General features: G+C 45.5%; 1 protein-coding gene across 5 annotated transcripts in view; it reads left to right on the forward strand.

Annotated features, from left to right (window-relative positions):
- The window catches only part of LOC138259646 (homeobox protein otx5), a 56,591-nt gene that overhangs the window by 27,307 nt on the left and 8,383 nt on the right, over positions 1-20,901 (forward strand). The window contains exons 1-3 of one of the 5 annotated variants that reach the window (XM_069207505.1): positions 6,508-6,529; positions 7,292-7,506; positions 16,790-16,956. In XM_069207505.1, the coding sequence (XP_069063606.1) occupies positions 7,410-7,506; positions 16,790-16,956 (264 nt within the window). In that variant the 5' untranslated portion in view covers positions 6,508-6,529; positions 7,292-7,409. Of the gene's footprint in view, positions 1-6,507; positions 6,530-7,108; positions 7,507-9,705; positions 9,774-16,789; positions 16,957-20,901 lie in introns of those variants that run through there. The other 4 variants (XM_069207504.1, XM_069207503.1, XM_069207506.1 and 1 more) reach the window with 4 other exon arrangements.

A 20,901-nucleotide genomic window follows, 5' to 3' on the forward strand; every position in this document is an offset into this window, starting at 1 on the left:
TAACAGATTTGAATTCTGCAAGAAAATCATCAGAGTCAAATAATCTGAACCTTTCTTGCCCGCAATTCTTTTGCATGACTGTCAGAAAGGCAGCGCTATGTGCAATATGTTTTAAACGACCGAAAACTCGTAGGGAAAAAGTCGTGATTGGTGAAAGGAAAATGCAAATATTGAGAAAGTTTAATGGAAACTAATCGCGCTCAGGGTGGCTGCTGCGGTGCCCGCCCCTCTACTGTGCGATCCAGCGTTATCAGAGGCAACGGGGTGTGCAATACACACACCTCAAGGAACTGCAGGGCTAATGGTGTGATCGGATCACGCAGGGCATTTCTCTCAAGGGGTAAGTGTGTGTGAGGGGGCACTAACACAGTTAGCGTTTGGAGGACAGAAGGTGATGTTACGGCCAGAACTGCCAACTTTGGAATTGAGAAACAAGATTCGCGTCCCGGCATCGGCTCAACTGCCTGGGATTCTGGGCAAATCACTTAAAATCCTCGTGCATAAAAAATGAATGTGACTTTGTGTGATGTTACTGGAGCTGATGCAAAGCGCTGGAAAATCTTCAGGTCGAGTTTGCACAACATAATACTCAAAGTATTAAAAAAAAAAACACCCTTGAAAGCGGTCCTGCAACGGTGACTTTGAAAATGAAGACTAAAGGTATTCCGGCAGGCAGATGACTCTATGTTCACCTCTGAAGGGTTTGTGTGTCGGTTTTTAAACTGGTGAAGCCCCACAGAGAACTATAAATAAATAAACACAAATATATGGTATGTTGGTTTTGCAGATTTAAACATAAATAAAATATACAGTACTCTATCATCAGGGAAAAGAAAACTGTGTGCATCTACGTTACAAAATTAAACAACGTATTTCGTCTCTTGCACAATGATGGGTCCAGTGGAAACACCGTGCTAGATTTTTTAGGTACCGTTTAGTTTTAATCCACAACGAGGTTGAAGGTATTCGATTATATATATATATATATATATATATATATATATATATTTTAGCCCGTTGCGTTATGTTTATTCTCTCTTTGTACAGAGTTTTGCATAGTCCGAATACGTGTCTGGGCAAGAAAAAAGGGAAATAGCTTATATTGACTGGACTGTGAAATGTACATTTATTTTCTAATTATTGAAGAGACAATTAATGTATGTGTTTTACACCGTGCCAGCCTGTCTCGCTTCGGGTAGTTTGACAGCCTGTCTCGCTTCGGGTAGTTTCTGTAACACACAAACTACGGCACTATTAAAAGTGAATTTCAGCAGGACCGTAGCCATTCATTAAAGTCAGGGGAATCTAAATATTTCAGTTGTGTTTTGTTTTTTTAAGAATGCTCTCAGTTGTACCCGTTCGTTCAGGGATAACTCCCACGGCTAACTTTATACTGCTATGAAATTAAGATTCTAAATTCACCAAAAGGCAACTAACTATACAGACAGATTAAAATGACAATCCATGATACAAAGTGTGAAAACACGGAACGAACATGGTCCACGCGTCAGGTCTAGCGTCATATTATATCATTATGACGTTCGAGAATACATTGTTAGGCTGTGCGTGTGTTTGCACTCTATATTGTGCGCGTGCAGTGGGTCTGTGTAGGTACTGTGTGAGTGTGTTTTGTACTGTGTACTGTGTGTGTATCTGTGTGCGCACGCGCGAGTACTAGGTGAGTGGGTTTGACCTGCATATGCTGTGTGTGCACTATAACTGTGAGCGCGCTACGGTCATCATTCCTTCTCCTCGACGTCAGACTTCCCTCACGCCACGCCTTCTCGCGCCCCTTACCTTCTGCTCCTGCTCCGGGGTCTGAGACAAGAGCCCTGGGAGTCAGTGGCCCCTCGTGTACCCTTATGGCGAGGTGTTGCCCTTCTCTGCTGTACAAATGTGCCAGACTCAGACATGCTGATTCTGGGCGCTAAGAGGAAGTCCCGTTTGCTGACGGCCATTTCCATGTCACACCAGCCCGAATGGCGGACGCAGGCTGTACCTTTGCCCTCAGAGAGACCGCAAACGAGCTGTGAAGACGGTCTGGCAGCTCCCAGGGCACCTTCAGAAGTTCGGACTGGACATGCTGGCATCAGACCCTTTCATGCCCCAGGTGTTTTGACACCCTCAATCGCCCGCCTTCCTTTCTATGAACCTTGATATAAGAAAAACACCAGGGAACCGTGAACTATGGCAATATTTCACGGCTCCCTGTGAAATAAATAGCCATCAAAATAAAGACAGTCTCCAAGCGACCCGAAACGCACTACCATTGCCATAATTACTAAGATTATGCAGCAGGAAAGACAGAATTGACACAAAGTATCTAAATTATGCGGCCAAGCATGCACATTATGGGGCAAATTCTCCGGCAGTATTGCTTTCTTCCATTTTAGCTAGAAACAGCATTTGCTGTGAAATGTGCAATTTATGTGGGAAATTATATGGAAAATGCGGTAAATCCATAATTACGTGGAAAATGCTGCAGTCAAAGATTCACCGAAATCCACTGACCCTCACTCTTGCCCACTGTTTTATTAGGAATGTGTTCAAGAAAGGTAAACAAATCATACACAGTCTTACCCCACTCAGTGCCCATTGTTAGCTTCTATTTGAAGACATTTTTTTAAAGATAACTGACCCAAAATAAATATCTTATAAGAAAATTACATAATGGGTACCATGTAAGTTATGGGTCTGAAGTGCCACTGAAGGGATCTGGGGACGTTTTCAAACAACCAAGACTTCAGCCTTGCGGTTTATGGTGTCATCAGACCTATATATACATATGGGAGCTGTAGATATTTTACATTTTTCAATTAAATTCTATTTTAGTATATGTCTATTGATTTTGAAATTCTGGGTTCTCTCCGTCATGATTTATTACATCGTCATTTTACAGCCACAAAAGTTGTTCAATGCCCAGGTTTGATGTTCAAGAGCTTGTATTGTTATTAAAATAAATAACTTTTAGAGTATATACGTTGAATCCGCTCATTCACTGATTACTAAGCACTTCAACAATCACCTGATCCCTACGTGGGTCGATTGAATACAGTTCATTGTTTCGCTATTGTGGTTATTCATCAATTTACCATTTTGTTAGCCTCATTCCAGCTCTCTGGTGGACAAAATACCCCTTTCTGACCTCACAACTTGTTTTGCCTTACTTTCTTCTATTGGGTTCTTTCATTGACACATTTCTTCTCTTATATATTCCATAATTTGATGAAGAATGGTTGTGAATGGGACCTATTTGTTGATATACCTTGATTTCGCACTCTATTTTATGACTCTGATTCAATTCTTACCCATGTTCCCTTGTCTGTGATAGAGCAGATCCACCTACATCAGGTAGCAGGTTTAGCACAGGTTTGGCCAAAGGCCAGGCCCTGCTTCCACCCCCTGTTGTGAACAACTGAAGGCCACGAGCAGCTAGGGTTGGTTGCCAAAGGCAGGCTGATTGAGGCACTGTGTGAAGCAGATGTGCGTGGTGTGTGTGTGTGTGGGGGGGGGGGGTAGGGAGCCACCTGTGTTCACGTGGTTTACTGATAAACCGGAAACTGGATGTCCTTGCTTGTCGGTGCCCGCACAATCTCGAGAAGGCACTGCTCCAGCATACTACCTAAGTAGTCTGTATTTTTTGCTGCACTTTTTCCAACAAGAAAATCGACGCTAAAAACGATTGCAGAATTATTTAATACACTATAATATGCTGCTCGTACTTCCTGTCTTCGCATTGATTGGAAAAATGTTACGAACGACTATGGTGCCATTCCTTAAACTTATGGAAACTGATTTGTATGCACGAATTCCCTCAAGACATGGGCAGTGATATTACTGCCACAGCAGTAAAATGTACAATCTGCACAGAAAGAAATACACTGGTCCTTATATGAGCATTTACTGTGACGGAACGTTTACACGAATACCTATGGACACTCGCAATTGAAAAACTTCGTATTGCTTAAATTGCTCCTCTTTATCTGACAAACGGGTTTTACAACATACATTCTAAATCATTTCTTAAAAATTAGCCATTCGAGTGTTTTCTTGTCTAAATCCACGTATATTTAAATATATACTTTATTGTCTGGTTTGACATACGTGTATATACATTATTATGAACAGTAGCATTTTTTATTAGTGGCATTATTGCCACTATTAGAATTCAAAGTTGTGTTAGTACTATTGTATTATTATATTTAATAATAAAAACGCCTCAACATACCATCACAGACTGCCATGGGGGCCCAGCACGCACTTCTGGTTGCAAGCAGCCTTTATTCATGGAGGTACTGCTCTTGTCTCTGTGTGATACACTGAAGATATGAATTCTATAAATGGGTTAATATTTATTTTTCACCAAAAGCAGGTGTGTCAGGAATAAAGGTGTAGAGAAATATGTTCAGAATCGGCAGCACATTAGAACATTGTGCGCCGTTTAAGCTACACGTGTCTTTGCAAGCACCGGGGCTTCCATGGCCAGAGACCAGATAGAACGAGGGAGAGGATGTGGCCTAATGGCCAGAAATGGCCACTTTAGAACTAGGGAACCAGGTCCGAGTATGGTGGCAGCCAAACTTCCTGCGATCCTGGACAAATCACTTGAGCTCTCCGCGCCTAACAACCGAATATGACTTTGTATAATGTAACTAGGGCTCGTGTAAAGCGTCCAAGTCACCTCAGGTCGACGTCGCGCTTTATAAAATTGCACACAAAAATAGTTGTCAGGGTTTAAGTGCGTAATCCCCTCACAGCCCCATAACAAACAAATCACACACACACACACAGCTGCAGCCGTGCCAGAGAAACCGTGCGCCCTGCGCGCTGCACGCGTACAATCTCGCCTCGTGTACGCTGAGGCCTGAGCCGTTCACCTGCCCGCTGTGGTGGCCGCTCCGCGCCTCCCGGGCACCGCTGCCGACACTGCTGGAGGCCCGGCCGCTTACGCGCCCTCTACGCCCTTTACCTGCAGAGCGCTCCGAACTGTGAATTAATAAAATAAGACACCTCGGCCTGGCTTCTCCTCGCTTCAGACATCCCCACGGAGCACAGGAAGCTCCTACACCCAGAGCTGGCTGCCTCACCTGACACATTTCACGAGCTGTGGGTGAACCTCCGGCGCACGTGCCGCTCAAGGGCTGGCCCGCGGCTGGATGGGCCCAGGAAGTTGACAGTTCCCATGAGGCGCGCCATCTTAGATGCCAATTCAGTTGATTTTCAGATAATATATTGAACAACTTCATAAGAACTATAAAGCTCTCGACAGAACTGTGGTGGGGCGGGGAGGGGTGGAATGGACAGACGGTTGCATCGGTAGAAAGGTTGGGGTGGGAATGCTAAAAGTGTAAGGTGCGACAGACGGACTAATCAATCAACATGGAGGAATGGTTGGGTGATGGGTTAAAAGGATGGTTCGGAGGATGGATAAGTGGATCAACTGACAAGAATGCATGGATGGAGAAGTGAATGGATGTATGGGTGAATGAATGGATGAGTTGAATGGATGGATGGATGGAAGGACGGACGGGTAGGTAGGGTGGGTGGGTGGTTGATAGGGTTAGTGATTGGTTGGATGGATTGATGAGTTGATCAATAGGGATGGATGCATGAGGGGCGGGTGGGTGGACACAGCAGACTAACGGAGCAATGAATGTTTATTGATCGCGAGGTATGCACGGCTGAGAGATTAGGTAGAGACGATTTGATGTACAGGTATGTAGATAATCGGCCCACACTTTAGAACATATGGAGCAAGGAGGATATAGGCATATAGACCACAGATCTTTAAGGGCACCTATGGATAACATATATGTGAGGGGCATTTTAAGAAATTTGACACGCCTACTTATTCCCATAATGACCCAGTGGTTGAATGTTTGGTACACATCTTATTTGAACTAACTATCCAAGCTGGGAAGTCAGTGATTCATTGGTGCCACCGTGTAAGACACTGAACGGCACACTAGTGCAGCGCCTCGACGCCCTTCTCCCCGAAGCCTGGGCCGTGATGCCTCCAGGGGCCGCGCCCCGGTGTGTTTACCTCATTAGCGCCGCATTAGCATGCACTCTGGGGCAGTAATAGACATCCCAAGATACCCCTGAAAAGGAGATGAGCCTGGGACAGATCGCCCATTCCGTCTTTGTTAAATAAACCCCTTTGTAAGGCAGAAAATGCTACTCAGGGGTATTGTCCAGGTGCCATTAGCCCCCTCTGGCCCGGGGTCCCTGGCTGTGGCTGTCAATGCAGCGGAAGGACAATAGGGCCCGGGGGGCGCTGGTGAGGGTTGCTGGGGGAGGGGCAGAGGCAGCGGGAGTGACAGAGATGGGCCGGAGTCAATGTCCATAGGTAGTTTTTTTTTTTAAATTCTAGTACCTGTAGCTTTGCTTTTACAGGTAAGAAAGCCTGACGTGCATACGCCCTTGGTCCTGGCGTCAAGTCTCTTTAAAACTCTCTGGTGGGGGCGTTGTGGGCGAGAAGTGCGGATAGTGGAGAAGAGGTGGTGGACGAGGACTTCACAGTGGCTGTGTATTGATGGCTGGTTGGGGTCAGGTGGTTGTTGCCTGGGTGCTGTGTGGTGTCTATGGAGGGCTAGGGAGTCTGGGCTGCGGCCGATGGTAGGGCTGCATAACGGGTGTGTGTGGGGGGGGGGGTGAAGGTGGGCGGATAGTTGTACGGTGAGGGCGCTGGGGATGGGTGATGTGAAGGATGGGGCAGATATCGAAGATGGCAGTTACGTGCCTGTGGTAAACGGAGCTGGGTGCTGGCTGGGGTGGGTGGCAGTACCTTGTGATGGTGGCTGCGTGTCTGCTGTATAGGGTAGGAGTAGGGTAGGTTTGATGGTGGTAGTTAAACCCGGAGTGTGGCTTCTGTCTCCTGTGCAGGGGTGAGTGGGGCAGGGCCGGACGGTGGATGGCTCACTACCGCAGAGGGGGTGCTTGTGAGTTGGGGAGGAGGGTGGATGGCTGAATACCGCAGAGGGGGTGCTTGAAAGTCGGATAGGGCGGTAGGACTGTGGCTGTGTCTGCTGTAAAGGGGGCCGGCTCGAGCCCCGGCGGGGGGTGCTGTTGTCAAACTTCTTGATTTAATTAGTGGCGGGAGGGGGCGGGGGCTCCTTAAAGAGCCGGGCCGCTCACCTTGGCCGGCAGTCTGGGCTGGTAGGCGCTGAGGATTGGTCACAGCAGCAGGGAGGCAGACAGGCAGGGCAGCAGCGGGCAGGAGGCGCCTCCCTCTCACCACGCAGGAGCTCAGGGGCCGCCCTCATCCCACCCTCTGCCTCTTCCATTGCAGGACAGCACATTCCCGTTCTTGGATCACTGGAGAGGCCGCGGAAGCCGGAGAGGAGTGCCGCAGCCGGAGCTGAGACCCTCGCCGCCCGGGAGCCCCGAGGAGCGCCCCCAGCAGGACCATGATGTCCTACATCAAGCAACCGCACTATGCCGTCAACGGGCTGGCCCTGGCCGGGCCCGGCATGGACCTCCTGCACTCGGCCGTGGGATATCCCTGTGAGTACCTGCCTAGCGCTGCGAGGCTGCACGGCAAGAGAACACCACTGCATGTGGAAACTTTCAGACAGTAGCACTGGAGGGATGGGTGGACCGATTCTTTTAAAGATAGGATGAATAGAAAAATGAATGGACATATTCATAAATGTATACATGGGGTATGTGCTCCTGGGGCTTTGATGCATCAAAAAATGCATGTTTGTTTTTTGAAAACATTGATTTAAACTATGCTTTATAACACTTTGTACCGCAATGATTGCCACTTTGTAGCGCTATACATGTCAGGTGTAACTATTTCTCTCCCATTTCAGTTATACACATAGGAAGAAGAGTGCATTCAGAGAACATATCTTTTTCAATGAATACCATGAATAGGTGGCTGAATGTACAGATGGGCCAATTTATACGTCAATGAAGGCATGCATGTTTGCGTATATAGATCCTTGGAGTTATTGAGGGTTAATAGAAGTCTTCATGTGAATGGGTGGAAGAACTGGTAGCCGAACGGGTAGCAGAATAGCACGAGTAAAGGAATGGATACATTGCTTAAAGTAGGGGCTTGAGGTATCGATCGCCCTTTTGAGGGTGTATTCCATTTCATTTGTTGCTGTGATGTGCCATGTGTGTTCTGAGCCAGCCTGCGTTAAATAAACCACCCTTAGAGCAATCCCTCACCAAAACAAATATGTACATATTCAAAAAACAGTGCTCCCAACTAAAAACGTAGTGAAAATGATGGAAACGCGGATCTGAAGATAAATCCTCATGATAGGTGCAGCTGTTTCGGGTGCGCGCGAGCTGGAAACCAGGGCGATGTGCGGAGAATCCCACAGTTTGGTGCGCAACACGTGTGTTATCCTAATGCATCACTTCCTTCTGCTTTGCAGAACATTACACGGTGTCCACATTGTCGGTATCCGTGAATGGTACGGACATCTCCCTTTTCGACATCGGAATCCGACTGCAAACCGCGCAGGACGTTTGTGTGTATTCCGGGGCCAGGCCACTGCCGGCACTGTGACACGCCTGGTCATATGCCCCTTAAAATACCGCAATACACAAATATATGTGTCTTCGTGGAAGTAGACAATTAACGACAGACAGCACCGTAGGGGTTCAGGTGATATACTGCACACCGGGTGGTGATCTGGTTCAAAATGAACTGGAAGGCAAGGGATTTTTAGGCGATTTTTGTACCTCATGGCCACATGCTGTCAGTGATCACTGCCCCGTTCCTCTACAACAAATCCGTACAAACCCAAAAAGGATCTCAAAAGCGCCACGACTGCGATACTGAAAGGACATCGTTGACACATTTATTTTATAGCCAACAACAGGCAACATCAAATGTCACGTAGGCAGCAGATATGTGCTTCATTTTTAGAAACAGTGAATTCTGGTTTTTTTAGACTTTCGTGTTTCGAGTAGGAGGAAATAAAACATAAACTGTTCGAACGCCACTTAATATATTTTTTCCCGATCCCGTGTTAGAAATATTCTCCAGTGGAAAAGTCAGACAGGAAAGGAAATGTTTTGTTGACGGAAATAACATTTTTCAGGAGTCCACAAAATCACACGTCAGTGGTTAGGCGTCTTTCAAAGAAACGCACCTCTCGTTTTTTCATATTTCATTAGGTAAGACACTTCTTTTAGGGCCGAAATGCAACAGCGACCTCGTCAGAAACCATTTCATGGTCATTTGCTTCCAAACGAACTGACAAGATTTCTAGTTATGACATAACGAGCGTGTGAGCGGAAAACACCGCGGCCTATTCTCGTATATTACCTAAAAATGCTGCAAAATTAATTGTTAATGCACGTGCCCAGTTGATATTTCTTTCTTTTTTCTTATATCTGAAATGCCGAAATCGCTGAACGGAATAGAGAAAGTTAAATATGCACTCTGTACCACTGAATGCAAAAACTGAACTATCTATCTAGCTATCTCTTCTATTTATTAATCTCTCTACTATCTATAGATCTGTCTCCTACAGATCTGGATATACATCAGATAGTTTACTCAGATAGATAGATAGATAGATAGATAGATAGATAGATAGATAGATAGATAGATAGATAGATCGATCGATCTATCGGAAGGGAGTGCTCCATGGCTGATCCCTTTGTCTGCTCACACCCCTCCCGGTTCCCGGAGAATGCATCTATATGAGGTTAGGTAAACGCCAGCCCTTGCCAGGGTAAACACGCGAGCTGCCAGGCAGGATGTCGAGGAGTAAGACAGGAGACTCGGGGCATGTGTTCCAAATGTAAGATGTTTCTCTGGCAAGCACGTGCTTGAGCCAAGTTTTAACCCCCTCCAACCCCTTTCTTCGGGTGAAGGCGCCGAGAGGGGCGACGGCCCAGGGCGGCCTTCACTCCGAGGATCCATCACCAGTAAGATCGCGATCTTTCGGAGTCTTCTACAACGCGGGATGTCGGTATAGTTCTTTTAGGTTAGGCGAGGATAGGTTTTGCCTTCTATCTTTGTCTTCTGGTTCCACGATGGGTTCGATTTTAAGCAGCTGTTTTGTAAACTCTCGTTCAATGTTGCATTATGAAGGGTGACAATTAGTGTGCTCCCCCTACCTCGTTTACAGCCGCCTAACATCTACTTTATGGGGTGAGGGTTGTTGCAAAATTTTCTAGTTGAATCGATGTAGTCGCGATCACGTGTCACCTATGTAGCGCTTTAAAGCCACTTTTTAAGCGTGTATGGTCTTTGACAGAATAGGGACTCGGTGCGATTTATGCAAGATCCCACAGTGTGGTCAAGTCGCAGAGCTAGTATCAGAGAACAAGGTTGCAAATTTAGCGGTTGGAAGGTTTGGTATAGCGCAGGAGGGCCAAGGAAAGTTCTACATATTATAGAATTCTATTTTAACAATCAACTGTGAAAATAATGTGGATTTAAACCTATTAAATATTCAGTTACCGCAAAGGGCTATCATTAACATCTACGCTAGTAATGGACCGTGATCTAGTCTTTAATAACGAGATATGTTTTCAATTCTTGGCTTCTATTACGAGATTACTGCTGTGTGGTCCTGGACCAATCACCTTATCTTTCTATGCCTCAGCTGTTGACATCAACATCAGGAGCGCTTAGAAAGAAGCGGGCACTATTAGAAGATGCAAATCACACATATATATTTCCATTAAGAAAGAGCAATAGTCGATCATCTGTCACGCTCCCGGTGGGCGTTAGATTCACGAGAAAGCCAGGCTGTGTTTCTTTTGTGTTTTTGAGGTGGAGTGAATTTTTGTTTCCATACTGTTTTTATTTACTCAGCAGCGTGTTCCAACTATTAACGTGCGATCCGAGGGAGTTATTTAGAAACGTCTGCGATATTACACATGCAACTCGGCCTTGCAGAGACCGCAGCCTACTGTAGGCGCTTTGTTGGTCTTTTGCACATGCAGGAAATGTTACTGCATAACACCAGTGGCATTCTCAGCTACGTGACACCACAGAAAGGGCTCACCGATGCTATGGATAAAACCAGCGCCGAGCCTGTCCAGGTTCACCTCAGTCCGCCACAGACTGCTGCCTTCACCCCGGGACCTCGTGAGCTTCTTCGGGGCCCGTTCTTCTGGGCAGGGGGCGCGCACCACAGCATAGCGCGCCCCCAATACAGGTGAGTGCCGGATCGGACCGGTTTCGGCCGGCAGCCCAACCGTGGCTGCCGCGAAAATATTTGAAAATCGCGCTCACCCAGAGGGGTGAGCCGATTGGCTGAAGGGGGTGTGGTGGGGGCTCCCAGGTATGTAGCAGGGGCAGCCCGAGTTAGTTAAAAGGGGGACTCAAGTCCCTCTAGGGTCAGGTTGTTTTCTTGACCCTGGGCTGCCCCTGACAATCGACGCACTCCTCCAGAGGACTGGAGGAATTCTTTCCCGCCCACCCATCCCCAAAGAATAGCAGGATTAGGAAGACCTTAGGAGGGAAGGAGTCATGTTTTGGCACAAAACAGGTGGATAACCTTGGCATCAAGAATACTAGTGCAGGCGAACTCAAGACGGTATCATGAGCTTTTTGGCTCAAACCAGGGTGGCGGTGCTGTGGGTTTAGGAAAGGGGCTCGGGACGACCGCTACCGCGAATGTCCATAGCTTCCCCCACGGTACTCCATTACATGGCCCTGGAATTTTTAATTTGGGGGATGAGACTGCGCCAGGGGACCAAGGTATGGCCCGGTTGCCCAGTATCATTCCCATTGGGTGCCAGGGGGGATCCCTTGCTTAGGGTTGGCTCTGGCATGGTTTGATTGGGGGACAGTTTTCATGCTGGCCCGTGCCCCCTCTATCTTGAGGGGGCAGGTGAGTCTCGCCTTGTGAAGCGTAATTGGTTTTTGGGGGAACACGGCCCCCAGTTTACAGTCAATGCCACAGGTGCCTGGTGGGTGGACAACCATGACTCCTTTTTAAAGAACATAAACTATTTCAGATGCATATTGTAAATAATTATGGAAATTTAAAGATGAAAAGAAATACTGTACATATGATGATGTTTTTTATGTCGTGTTTATATGGTTGTGAATAAATACGGCCTGAGAATTGTTATATTCTCTATTGCAGGAAGGTTTCAGTCTGCTTTGTTTACTGTGAATATAAAGTATGTTGCTCCAAACAGTGGATCATAGAGGGGGAACCAGTGAGAACTGTTTTGTTTGTGGGTATCGATGCGGTCCCCCACCTGTACGCCCCGACCGGGCTCTGTAAAAATAACCACTCCTCGAACAACAATGAATGCCTTTCTTCTGTCCACTTCTACAGACTCCCGTTTTAGCAAATGAGTGACCTAACGTGACTGCACCACGATCACACAATTCGGTCAAGTGGTGATGTCGGAATTAGATTCTGCTTACTGGGGAGCCAGCAATTTCAGCAAAGCCCCAAGTGTTTTTATAAGGTGGGAGAAGAGGGTTGAGTCGGACTCAGGCTCTGGGTTGACTTGGAGCTCACCAGCGGCAGTAGGAGAAACACAGAGGTGAAGTGAAAATATTTCATGACAAAGTGGCGGGAAGCAGGGAAACTAAATGCTGAAAAGCTGATGACGCAGAGGGCGCAGGCACTCTTTGCTAATGGTGTCTGTGTTTTATGAAACCCCTATTGTGTCCTGGAGACATGATTTGCGTTTTAACTCTTAAATAATTCACTGTCTGCCGCCATGTCTCGAAGTATTTGGAAACAAGCTCCATTGAAAGGTAAATATAGGAATCCCCTCCTTGTGGTTTGGAAGTCCTGGCGTCCGCGCCCAGACCCGCTTAATAACGGGTGTCTCCTCCTCCATGAGGCCTGTCACCAGTCACCTAGCTGCCACTTCGTGTCTACCTGCCAGCTGTGGCCCAGCTGCCACACAAAGTCCTGGCTACTTTTACCTATCGTTTGGGGTCTTCTGCGCCCTGAAAGCCTGTCTTGCACCACTGTCTGATTTCTGACAGAGGAGCTTCTCCAACAATTGTCTTCTCAAAACGTGGCGACAAACTACAGCCTGTCTCTCTCCTGGGTGCGTCTGCAACATAAGGCCTAGCTGCCAGCTGAAGCCTGGCTTTCACCTGAAAGCCTGTTTGTTCCCTGAAATCTCATTTGTACCCGATGTGTGGCTGCTATAACTGTCCTGTCAGGAATGTGTTCTACCTGATGGCTGGCTGCCACTCGAGGTCTGATTGCTACCTGATGCCTGTCACCGACAGGCTATCTGCCACATGAGGCCTTGTTGCCAGGTAAGGTCCGAGTTTATCCTGTAGGCCTGGGTTTTAACTGAGTCCTCGCTGCAACTTGAGGCCTGGATGCTAACTCAGGCCTGGCTGCAACTTGAGGCCTGGGTGCTAACTGAGGCCTGGTTGCAACTTGAGGCCTGCGTGCTAACTGAGGCCTGGCTGCAACTTGAGTCTTGGGTGCTGAGGCCTGGCTGCAACGTGAGGCCTGGATGATAACTAAAACCTAGCTGCAACTTCAGGTCTGGGTGCTAACTGAGTCTTGGCTGCAACTTGAAGCCTGAGTGCTAACTGAGGCCTGGCTCCAACTCGAGGCCTGGGTGTTTACTGAGGCCTGGTTGCAGCTTGAGGCCTGGGTGCTAATTGAGTTCTGGCTGCAATTTGAGGCCTGGGTGCTAACAGACCTGAATGCTACTTGAGGCCTGGATGCTAACTGAGGCCTGGCTGCAACTTGAGGCCTGGGTGCTAATTGAGGTCTGGATGCATCCTGAGTCCAGGAGACCACCGAAGGCCTGGCTGTATCTTGGGGCCTGCCTGCAATAAGAACCCAGCTGCAACCCGAGGCCGGCGGCTACCTTAGGCCTGCCTAAAATCCGTGGCCTGGCTGCTTCCTGAGTCCTTGCTATCACCTGAGGCCTTGCTATTATCTCAGACCATGCTACAAATCGAGCCCTGGCTAATACCAGAGGCCTAGCTCCTACTTGAGGCCTGACTGCAGCCTGAGGCCTGTCTGTAACCCGAGGCCTGGCTGGTACCCGAGGCGTGAGTGACACCTGGCAGACAGTCTGCCACTTGAACGCCTGGGTGCTACATGGACGACTTGTTGGATATGAAGGCCTATTTACACTGGAGGGGGTAGGAGGGGACGTCCCATCCTCTCTTCCATAGCATCTGCCTCCTCTTTTCGATAGCACACCAGTCTTCTGTCCCTGGAGGGACTGGGAGCAATTATCGGATTCACCCACACGGCACAAACCGGATTCCAGAGCATATCTCAGCCTGACACCGACAAGAGGGAGCTCCGTGCTCATGACAGGGTCTGTGCTAACATGCCATGAGCAATGCGCATTCCGCCTTCAGCTTTTGAGTATTTTCTGCATGTGTTGCATGTGTTATTGGTGTTGCACTTATAGCCAACGAGCTTTGCAGAGCATCCTTTTGTGTTATGGTATGTTACGTCATTTCTGTAGCACATATAGAAAAGGTGTCGAAACGGATGTCCAGTTTTATCGATCTCTCAAGAATGAGTGGCTGAGTGTACCATGCTGGGGCTCCAACCAGCGACCTGCAAGTCACACACTGCTCTCAGCAGCAGATATTCAAGCCATCAACTATCTCACCAGCTGAAATACCAGTAGAGTGCACGAACTAACCTACTCCGCCTCAACACACTTTATCCACCGAATATTAACTATTTGATGATCCAAGTTCAGTAGAGCATGGCATCGGGCAGTGATCCCTCGCTCTAGCGTTGTCTATGTCACACCTCTGTCTTGTCACTATCAGTGCATGTAGAAAAGCATCACATGCTAGAACCGCCGCCCAGCATTCCATTCTGAACTTGTATTGTCATTGCTGCAACATGTTATGGACTGCCTCCCCTGGAATAGCTTGCACACAACCCTTCCTTGGCTTCACTTATTGTACAACCCTTATTATCCCAGTTTGGCAGCAGTTGTTCCCAAGTCAAGCAAACTATCACTCACCTTCCCCAGTACCACTTTTGTCTAGGAGACAATGCAGGGTTCTCGAAAACAACACCACACTAAGAAGTGACACTGACAGTGATATAAAGAACTACACCACAGTGCTGTACTGTGAGATGCTGGAAAGCATGGATTTTTCACTTTATCCACAGTAAACGTAAATTTTGACTTTCAATTGACTGACACTGAAAATACAGTGTAAGGCAGACACCTTCTATTTACCTTCAAAGCACACATCCTCACTTAGACACGAATGTACTTTCACTATATTTACCCTTGAGGTACACTATGCTCATACAGGTCTTTTACTTTATTTACAACGGATGTCTGACTCTGAGGCTGCACTATCAATAAGAGCCTGCTCTGCACTTCCATTTCACTCAATCAGCAGTTTCACTATGTCTGCAAATAACTTTCACAATACCTAAGGTTGAGTTTAACTGTACTGAGCTGGGGGTACGGTACAGGCCTACAAAGGACTTTTACTATACTTACACAAAGAAGACGTGACATCAGCCTTCATTAACTTTCAGCATAGAAACCTTGTATTTTTATTCTGGGTTGATGTCACTTTAACTATGTTTAAAATGGACTTTCTCTAAACTCGAACTGGAATTTCACTTTACTGACACTGAGGGTGATTGTAGTAGGGAATATCAAATCCCAAATATTGATGGGACGGCATGTCAGTACCACAAAATTGAGGGACACAATATTGAAAATTAAGTGTGCAGAGGGCACAGAGAATTTTCTATGCCTCACTGCACAGCTGAGTATCTCAATGATATATCACCAGGGAAGGTTTATGTGGAGTTAGGTATAAAAACTGTATAGATACTTACCTTTCAATATTTTGTCCTGCTGGTAGAGGTTGACCCTAGAACAAAAGGTAGCCTTCTGTCCCCAAATATGTCTGGATGTGCCTGGAGGCACATTCAGTAGTTGCAAAGCCATGTAAGACTCTGCGATCTATAGGTTAATGTCCAGAAGGGCTACTTTACTCCATATTAAGTGTTCAGAGTTTGCTTGGGGGCACACATCCTTTTATAATAGGTTTTAAACAGTTAATGATATAATCTGGTACTTTCTCAATTCGTGAATTCATTGATGTTTAAAAGCATATACAAATATAGGAAAACCAGATGTTGTTTACATACAAATTAAATTGTTCAGGAAATTCCTCCAGGCACGACTTAAAGAAATATCAGACATAACAATAAAGAATAGCACAATGAACACAATGTGAAAAGGGCACAAATTGATTAAACAGTGTTATAAGTGGCAAAGTTTATATGATTTACCTTCATACATGTCAAAACGTTTAGACTGTTGCTTCTACTTGGACCACTTCCAATCACTATGTTGGGCCTTCTTCAGGACAGATACATTTTTTGAATGGGAGTTATGTTTTGTAGCAGTGCTGCTACACATAACAGGAGGCCTTTTGTTGACACTGGCAATCAGGTGACAGTACGGAAAATAAATTATTTTACATCTTGCATCTAACCACAACTCTTAACAATTTAATCTGTATAGTATACAATACATCTTGCTTTCCTGTATTTTTATTCATAATATTAATTATATGGAGTTGGACTAGATTATATGATTAACTCATTGGAAAATTAGAACACTACGCTATATGGATCTTTGTCTCAAAGCATCTGATGGTCTTCAAATATCACTGTACAAACTCCTCTGAGGCATTGATCTTTCACATGTTTATACCCAATCTCATTAATCTAGGTAGGTGCTCTATACACTGGACATAAGACTTTGTTAGAGCACTTGAGTTTTGCATGCATGTCGTCACCCATTTGATAAACAATGAACTCCTCCAATATTGCCTCATCCTATAATCTAGTGTCTATCTTCTCAGCGACTCCGAGGAAGCAGCGTCGAGAGCGCACTACCTTCACCCGGGCACAGCTGGACATCTTGGAGGCACTTTTCGCCAAGACCCGTTACCCTGACATCTTCATGAGGGAGGAGGTAGCTCTGAAGATCAACCTGCCTGAATCTCGAGTGCAGGTGAGAGGCCTTTTCTGAGTACCAGACCTGATCGCATTTCTTTTCTATGTATTCTGGGAAAGGTTTAAATTGAAACCCATCACTTATCCAAAGAGCAGGTAACAAATGTGTAGTGAGGTTGTTGTACCAGCTCACATCCACTTCTCAACCTCCCTGGCGAGAATCCTCTATAAGGAATCTTGACTCCAGGCACTGAAGCTGTGGCCCTGTCTGGAAGGGCCCAGTCTGTGATGGAAACATGTTCTTTTTACCTCATTCTAATTCTACACTGTGCTGGGAGTGGAAGAGTCACCTCGATGGTGTGGCAGGGTAATTCATTGTTAACGTATAATAATAAATCACTGGAATCTCTCTAAGGTGCTCATTTCAAATACAGAGTTAAAAAAGGTGGAATGTCCACATCTACTTCCAATCTCTAAAGCAGTCTCCAGGAATACAAAAACTGAACTTCAGATTCACTCTAACAAATATCAAAATTTCAAAATTGCAATTTCCCACCAAAATGTTTTTGTAGACTTTTTTCTGCAAACTCTTTTTAGCAATACAATTCTCCCAATAAACATAGGATTTTGTCTGGGGTACAGGATGGGTTCCATTGAAAAAACACTGTTCTAAGATGTATTTTACTAAACTTGCAAAGTTTAAAGAAAGCCTTGTATAACCTGTCAGGGGAAATCGCTGCAAATTCCGACACCACCACTCTACTGCCGTACTAGCAACTAGCCTCAGTTTACTAAGCGCAGATTGCCATGGGTTGAGGCAGTGAAAGTAATTCATTAAGCCTGGGTTTTACCTACCAAATCTACAATTGGATCACAAGGGTGAACTTTGCAAACAAAATGTTCACATTTTCATCTCAAGTGGTCTATTTTTCATGAGAAAAAGAACACCATTATAGTTTAAATTCAGGTTTTTAAACTTGAATTTGAACAAAATTATGATATTTTACATTGTGTTTCTCGAATTCCATAGCACCTGACACAGTGTAATAGAATTCCTTTGCCCACATGCTCAAGGGCGAGCCCAGGAGAGTAGTTCCCAAAATATTGTCCGTGACTAGCTCCATCAGAAAGGTGAATGTATGTTTATTGTCATGCAAATGATTCGAGCCCCTTGCCGTATTACTGAATTTTGCATTTACCTGTCTTTATGAGTATGTTTCTATATCAATTTTGTTATTGTGTTGATGACTTCAGATATCTATCAAAATCGCTTTTAATATCAATGTATCTCTCAATATCTCTCATCTCTACATTTTGTGTTTTGGTATCTATCCATCTATCTATCTATCTATCTATTAATTATACACATACAGGACTGCTCATATGCGCTCATACCCCCAAACACATATTTACGCGTGTTACCTATTACCTAGCTTATATTTTTTTCTCAATACCTGTTTGAAATCTGTCTTTCACCTTTCAGCGCGGCGGCAGCATTAGAAAGGTTACCAAACTGGCTCAACTAAAATCCTCCCCCTCGCAATGCAGAGAAATACTACGCGATCACCATGGCAATATTATCATTATTATAATTTGCTCCATCCGTAAAAGATTCAAGCAGGGTCTCGTCCCTTCCGACGTAAAGCGAATACCTTGCAAGCGAGGCTGTTATTATGAGAGGGGCGGAGAAGAAAGAGGCGTGACTGCTGCTCACAGACATTCCCGTCTGGGCCCTTTTCTTTATAGAGAGGGTGTGTGGCGGAGGCAGACACTGCGCTCGTTAGTAATCTGGCTTGTTTCCACGCATGTTGCGTGTTTACACGACTAAGTCACGTCCTTCCACCTCCCGGTATTGCGTGACTCTCCCGTGTTACACGGTCACGTACTCCCTCTACGCAATCAAGAGTTATTCGATTGTTTTTTTCATAAATTCACTTTCCTACTGACCTGTCTGGGAGAATGCAAACCCAAGCACTAGTAGCACCGAGCACAGGAATTTAGGAATTGTGTATAGCGTCAGCCAAGCCTTGTACGTTGTTTTATAAAAATGCTTGTGTGGGGTGAACTTAAGGACCGGAGGGTTGGAACATGCCAAATCTTACCAAGGCCCAGAGTTGTGGGAAGTTTCAGAATGCCCTGACCAAAAAGTAAGCTCTGGTGCAATAGTGATAGAGACCTGTGAAACAGAAGTAGAGGAAAAGTGAAAACACCCCAGAACAAGAAAGTACAATTGAGAAAAACAAATGATAAAAGTATAAAACAAAATTATTAGAACACACACCTACTACAACACATCAAGTGAAATTGGGTGTGTGCGTCTTTTTCAGTTAAATGAACAGACCATTTTTGATAGATATCACTAATTGTTCAGTTCTCTAGAATGCCTTTAATATCAGCGTCTTATTGTTTCCGGGCACTCCAGTGTCTGGCAGATAAGGAGGTGGCAAACGGACATAACAAAATTTGACTATCAGCACACAACTGGTGATCTGGGAAAGGGAGAGTTAAAAATCAAGCATCCTAAATCCACAGTTGGCAATTTACAAACCACACCCCACATCTGACTTTATTGAAAAACACCCCACACACACCCAGGAACGCTACCAGGTATTCTTTCCACTAGAAATCGTGTAACAGAAATGCAGATTTGGACTTCAGGTTAATTAGAATTCTCTAGCTTCCAGTTAACACACCTTCCAGGGTCGAGGCCTTGCAAATCCAGTCTGGATGTCTGGTAACAGGTCAAGGCAAGGGAAGCATAATGACCAACCGTTAGTCAATGAATGGACCCTGGTCTCTGCCATTCTTGCATCCTGCCATATATTTCACACTGTCTACAATCACAAAACACACTCACACCTCTAGCAGACAAAAATAATTTCACTCTTTTACAGAGACGTGTGCACCCCTTCAACTTAGTACTGCACATGCGCTATGTCGGTTTTGTGTTACAAAATTCAGTAAGTCAGATAAGTGGGCATTTTCAGTCTGAGGAAATGTGCCATTGTGCTTTGTGTCATATCCCTTCATAAACTTGAAAGACATGGACTTTAAATATTCAATGTTGATCACATTGTTTTGTGGACCACGTGCACATTTAACATGGGCCACGATAGGAAGCACAAGAAAGTCAGAAAGCTCTAATGTTCCAGATCACAGAAAATCTAAACCTGAAAGCAGAGTGTCGCTAATATATTCCAGTGTTCACCTTCATTAATTGAATAGCTGTTATCCCTGAAGAAGAATTCCTAAGGAGACGAAATAGCAGCATTGAGGCACACAGTGTGTTCTGTGAGCGTAACCCATTTGTCAAGGATGGAATTTGTACATCATAAGGTCATGGGTATATTCAAAGGTTGTGCATTTAAAGATAGCTGATTTCCGGTGTTTGCTTACAGGAAGATGGAGGAATATATACAAATAGCCCCCCAATACAGACAATATTGGTACTAAACCAACATTTGATTTCAGTAAGACCTAGGATAGAGATAGAGAATGGGAAAGTGAACGAAAACCACATAGCTATGAAGGGCTGCAAAATGACAATCTGCTAAAAAGTGGAAAAATGACTGTTAAAGTCATGTACTAGGTAATTTCAGGACTTACTTCATGTGTTATCCATAAGTATGGTGAAGGGGATAATAATCCTTCCAAGATGGCATAAGGTACTTGTCTCTAACTTATGACTCACGCTACTCATACTGCCAAGCCCTAGTAGAGGTCCAGAGAGCCCTGGCCCGCTTCCAGGTTTTGAAGTCTAACCCTAATTCTAGTCTTATGAAATGTTCCAAAAATGTGTCTAAATATGAGACTCTTCTTGACCTGGAGACCCCGGAAAGCACCCCTGCTGTTCCATCCCCAGTAAGGGGGGGAGGTGGGGGTGCTGCATATAGCAGATTACACCATGCAGTGTGTTTTTTTCCAGCAACACTTTCTATCAGTGTAGGGCTGGCCTGCAAGATAATCTAGCAGTGCCAGAGGGGCTGATCTGACAGGTGAGTAT

The sequence above is a fragment of the Pleurodeles waltl genome, chromosome 9, assembly GCF_031143425.1.
Source record: "Pleurodeles waltl isolate 20211129_DDA chromosome 9, aPleWal1.hap1.20221129, whole genome shotgun sequence".
NCBI classification, from domain to species: domain Eukaryota; kingdom Metazoa; phylum Chordata; class Amphibia; order Caudata; family Salamandridae; genus Pleurodeles; species Pleurodeles waltl.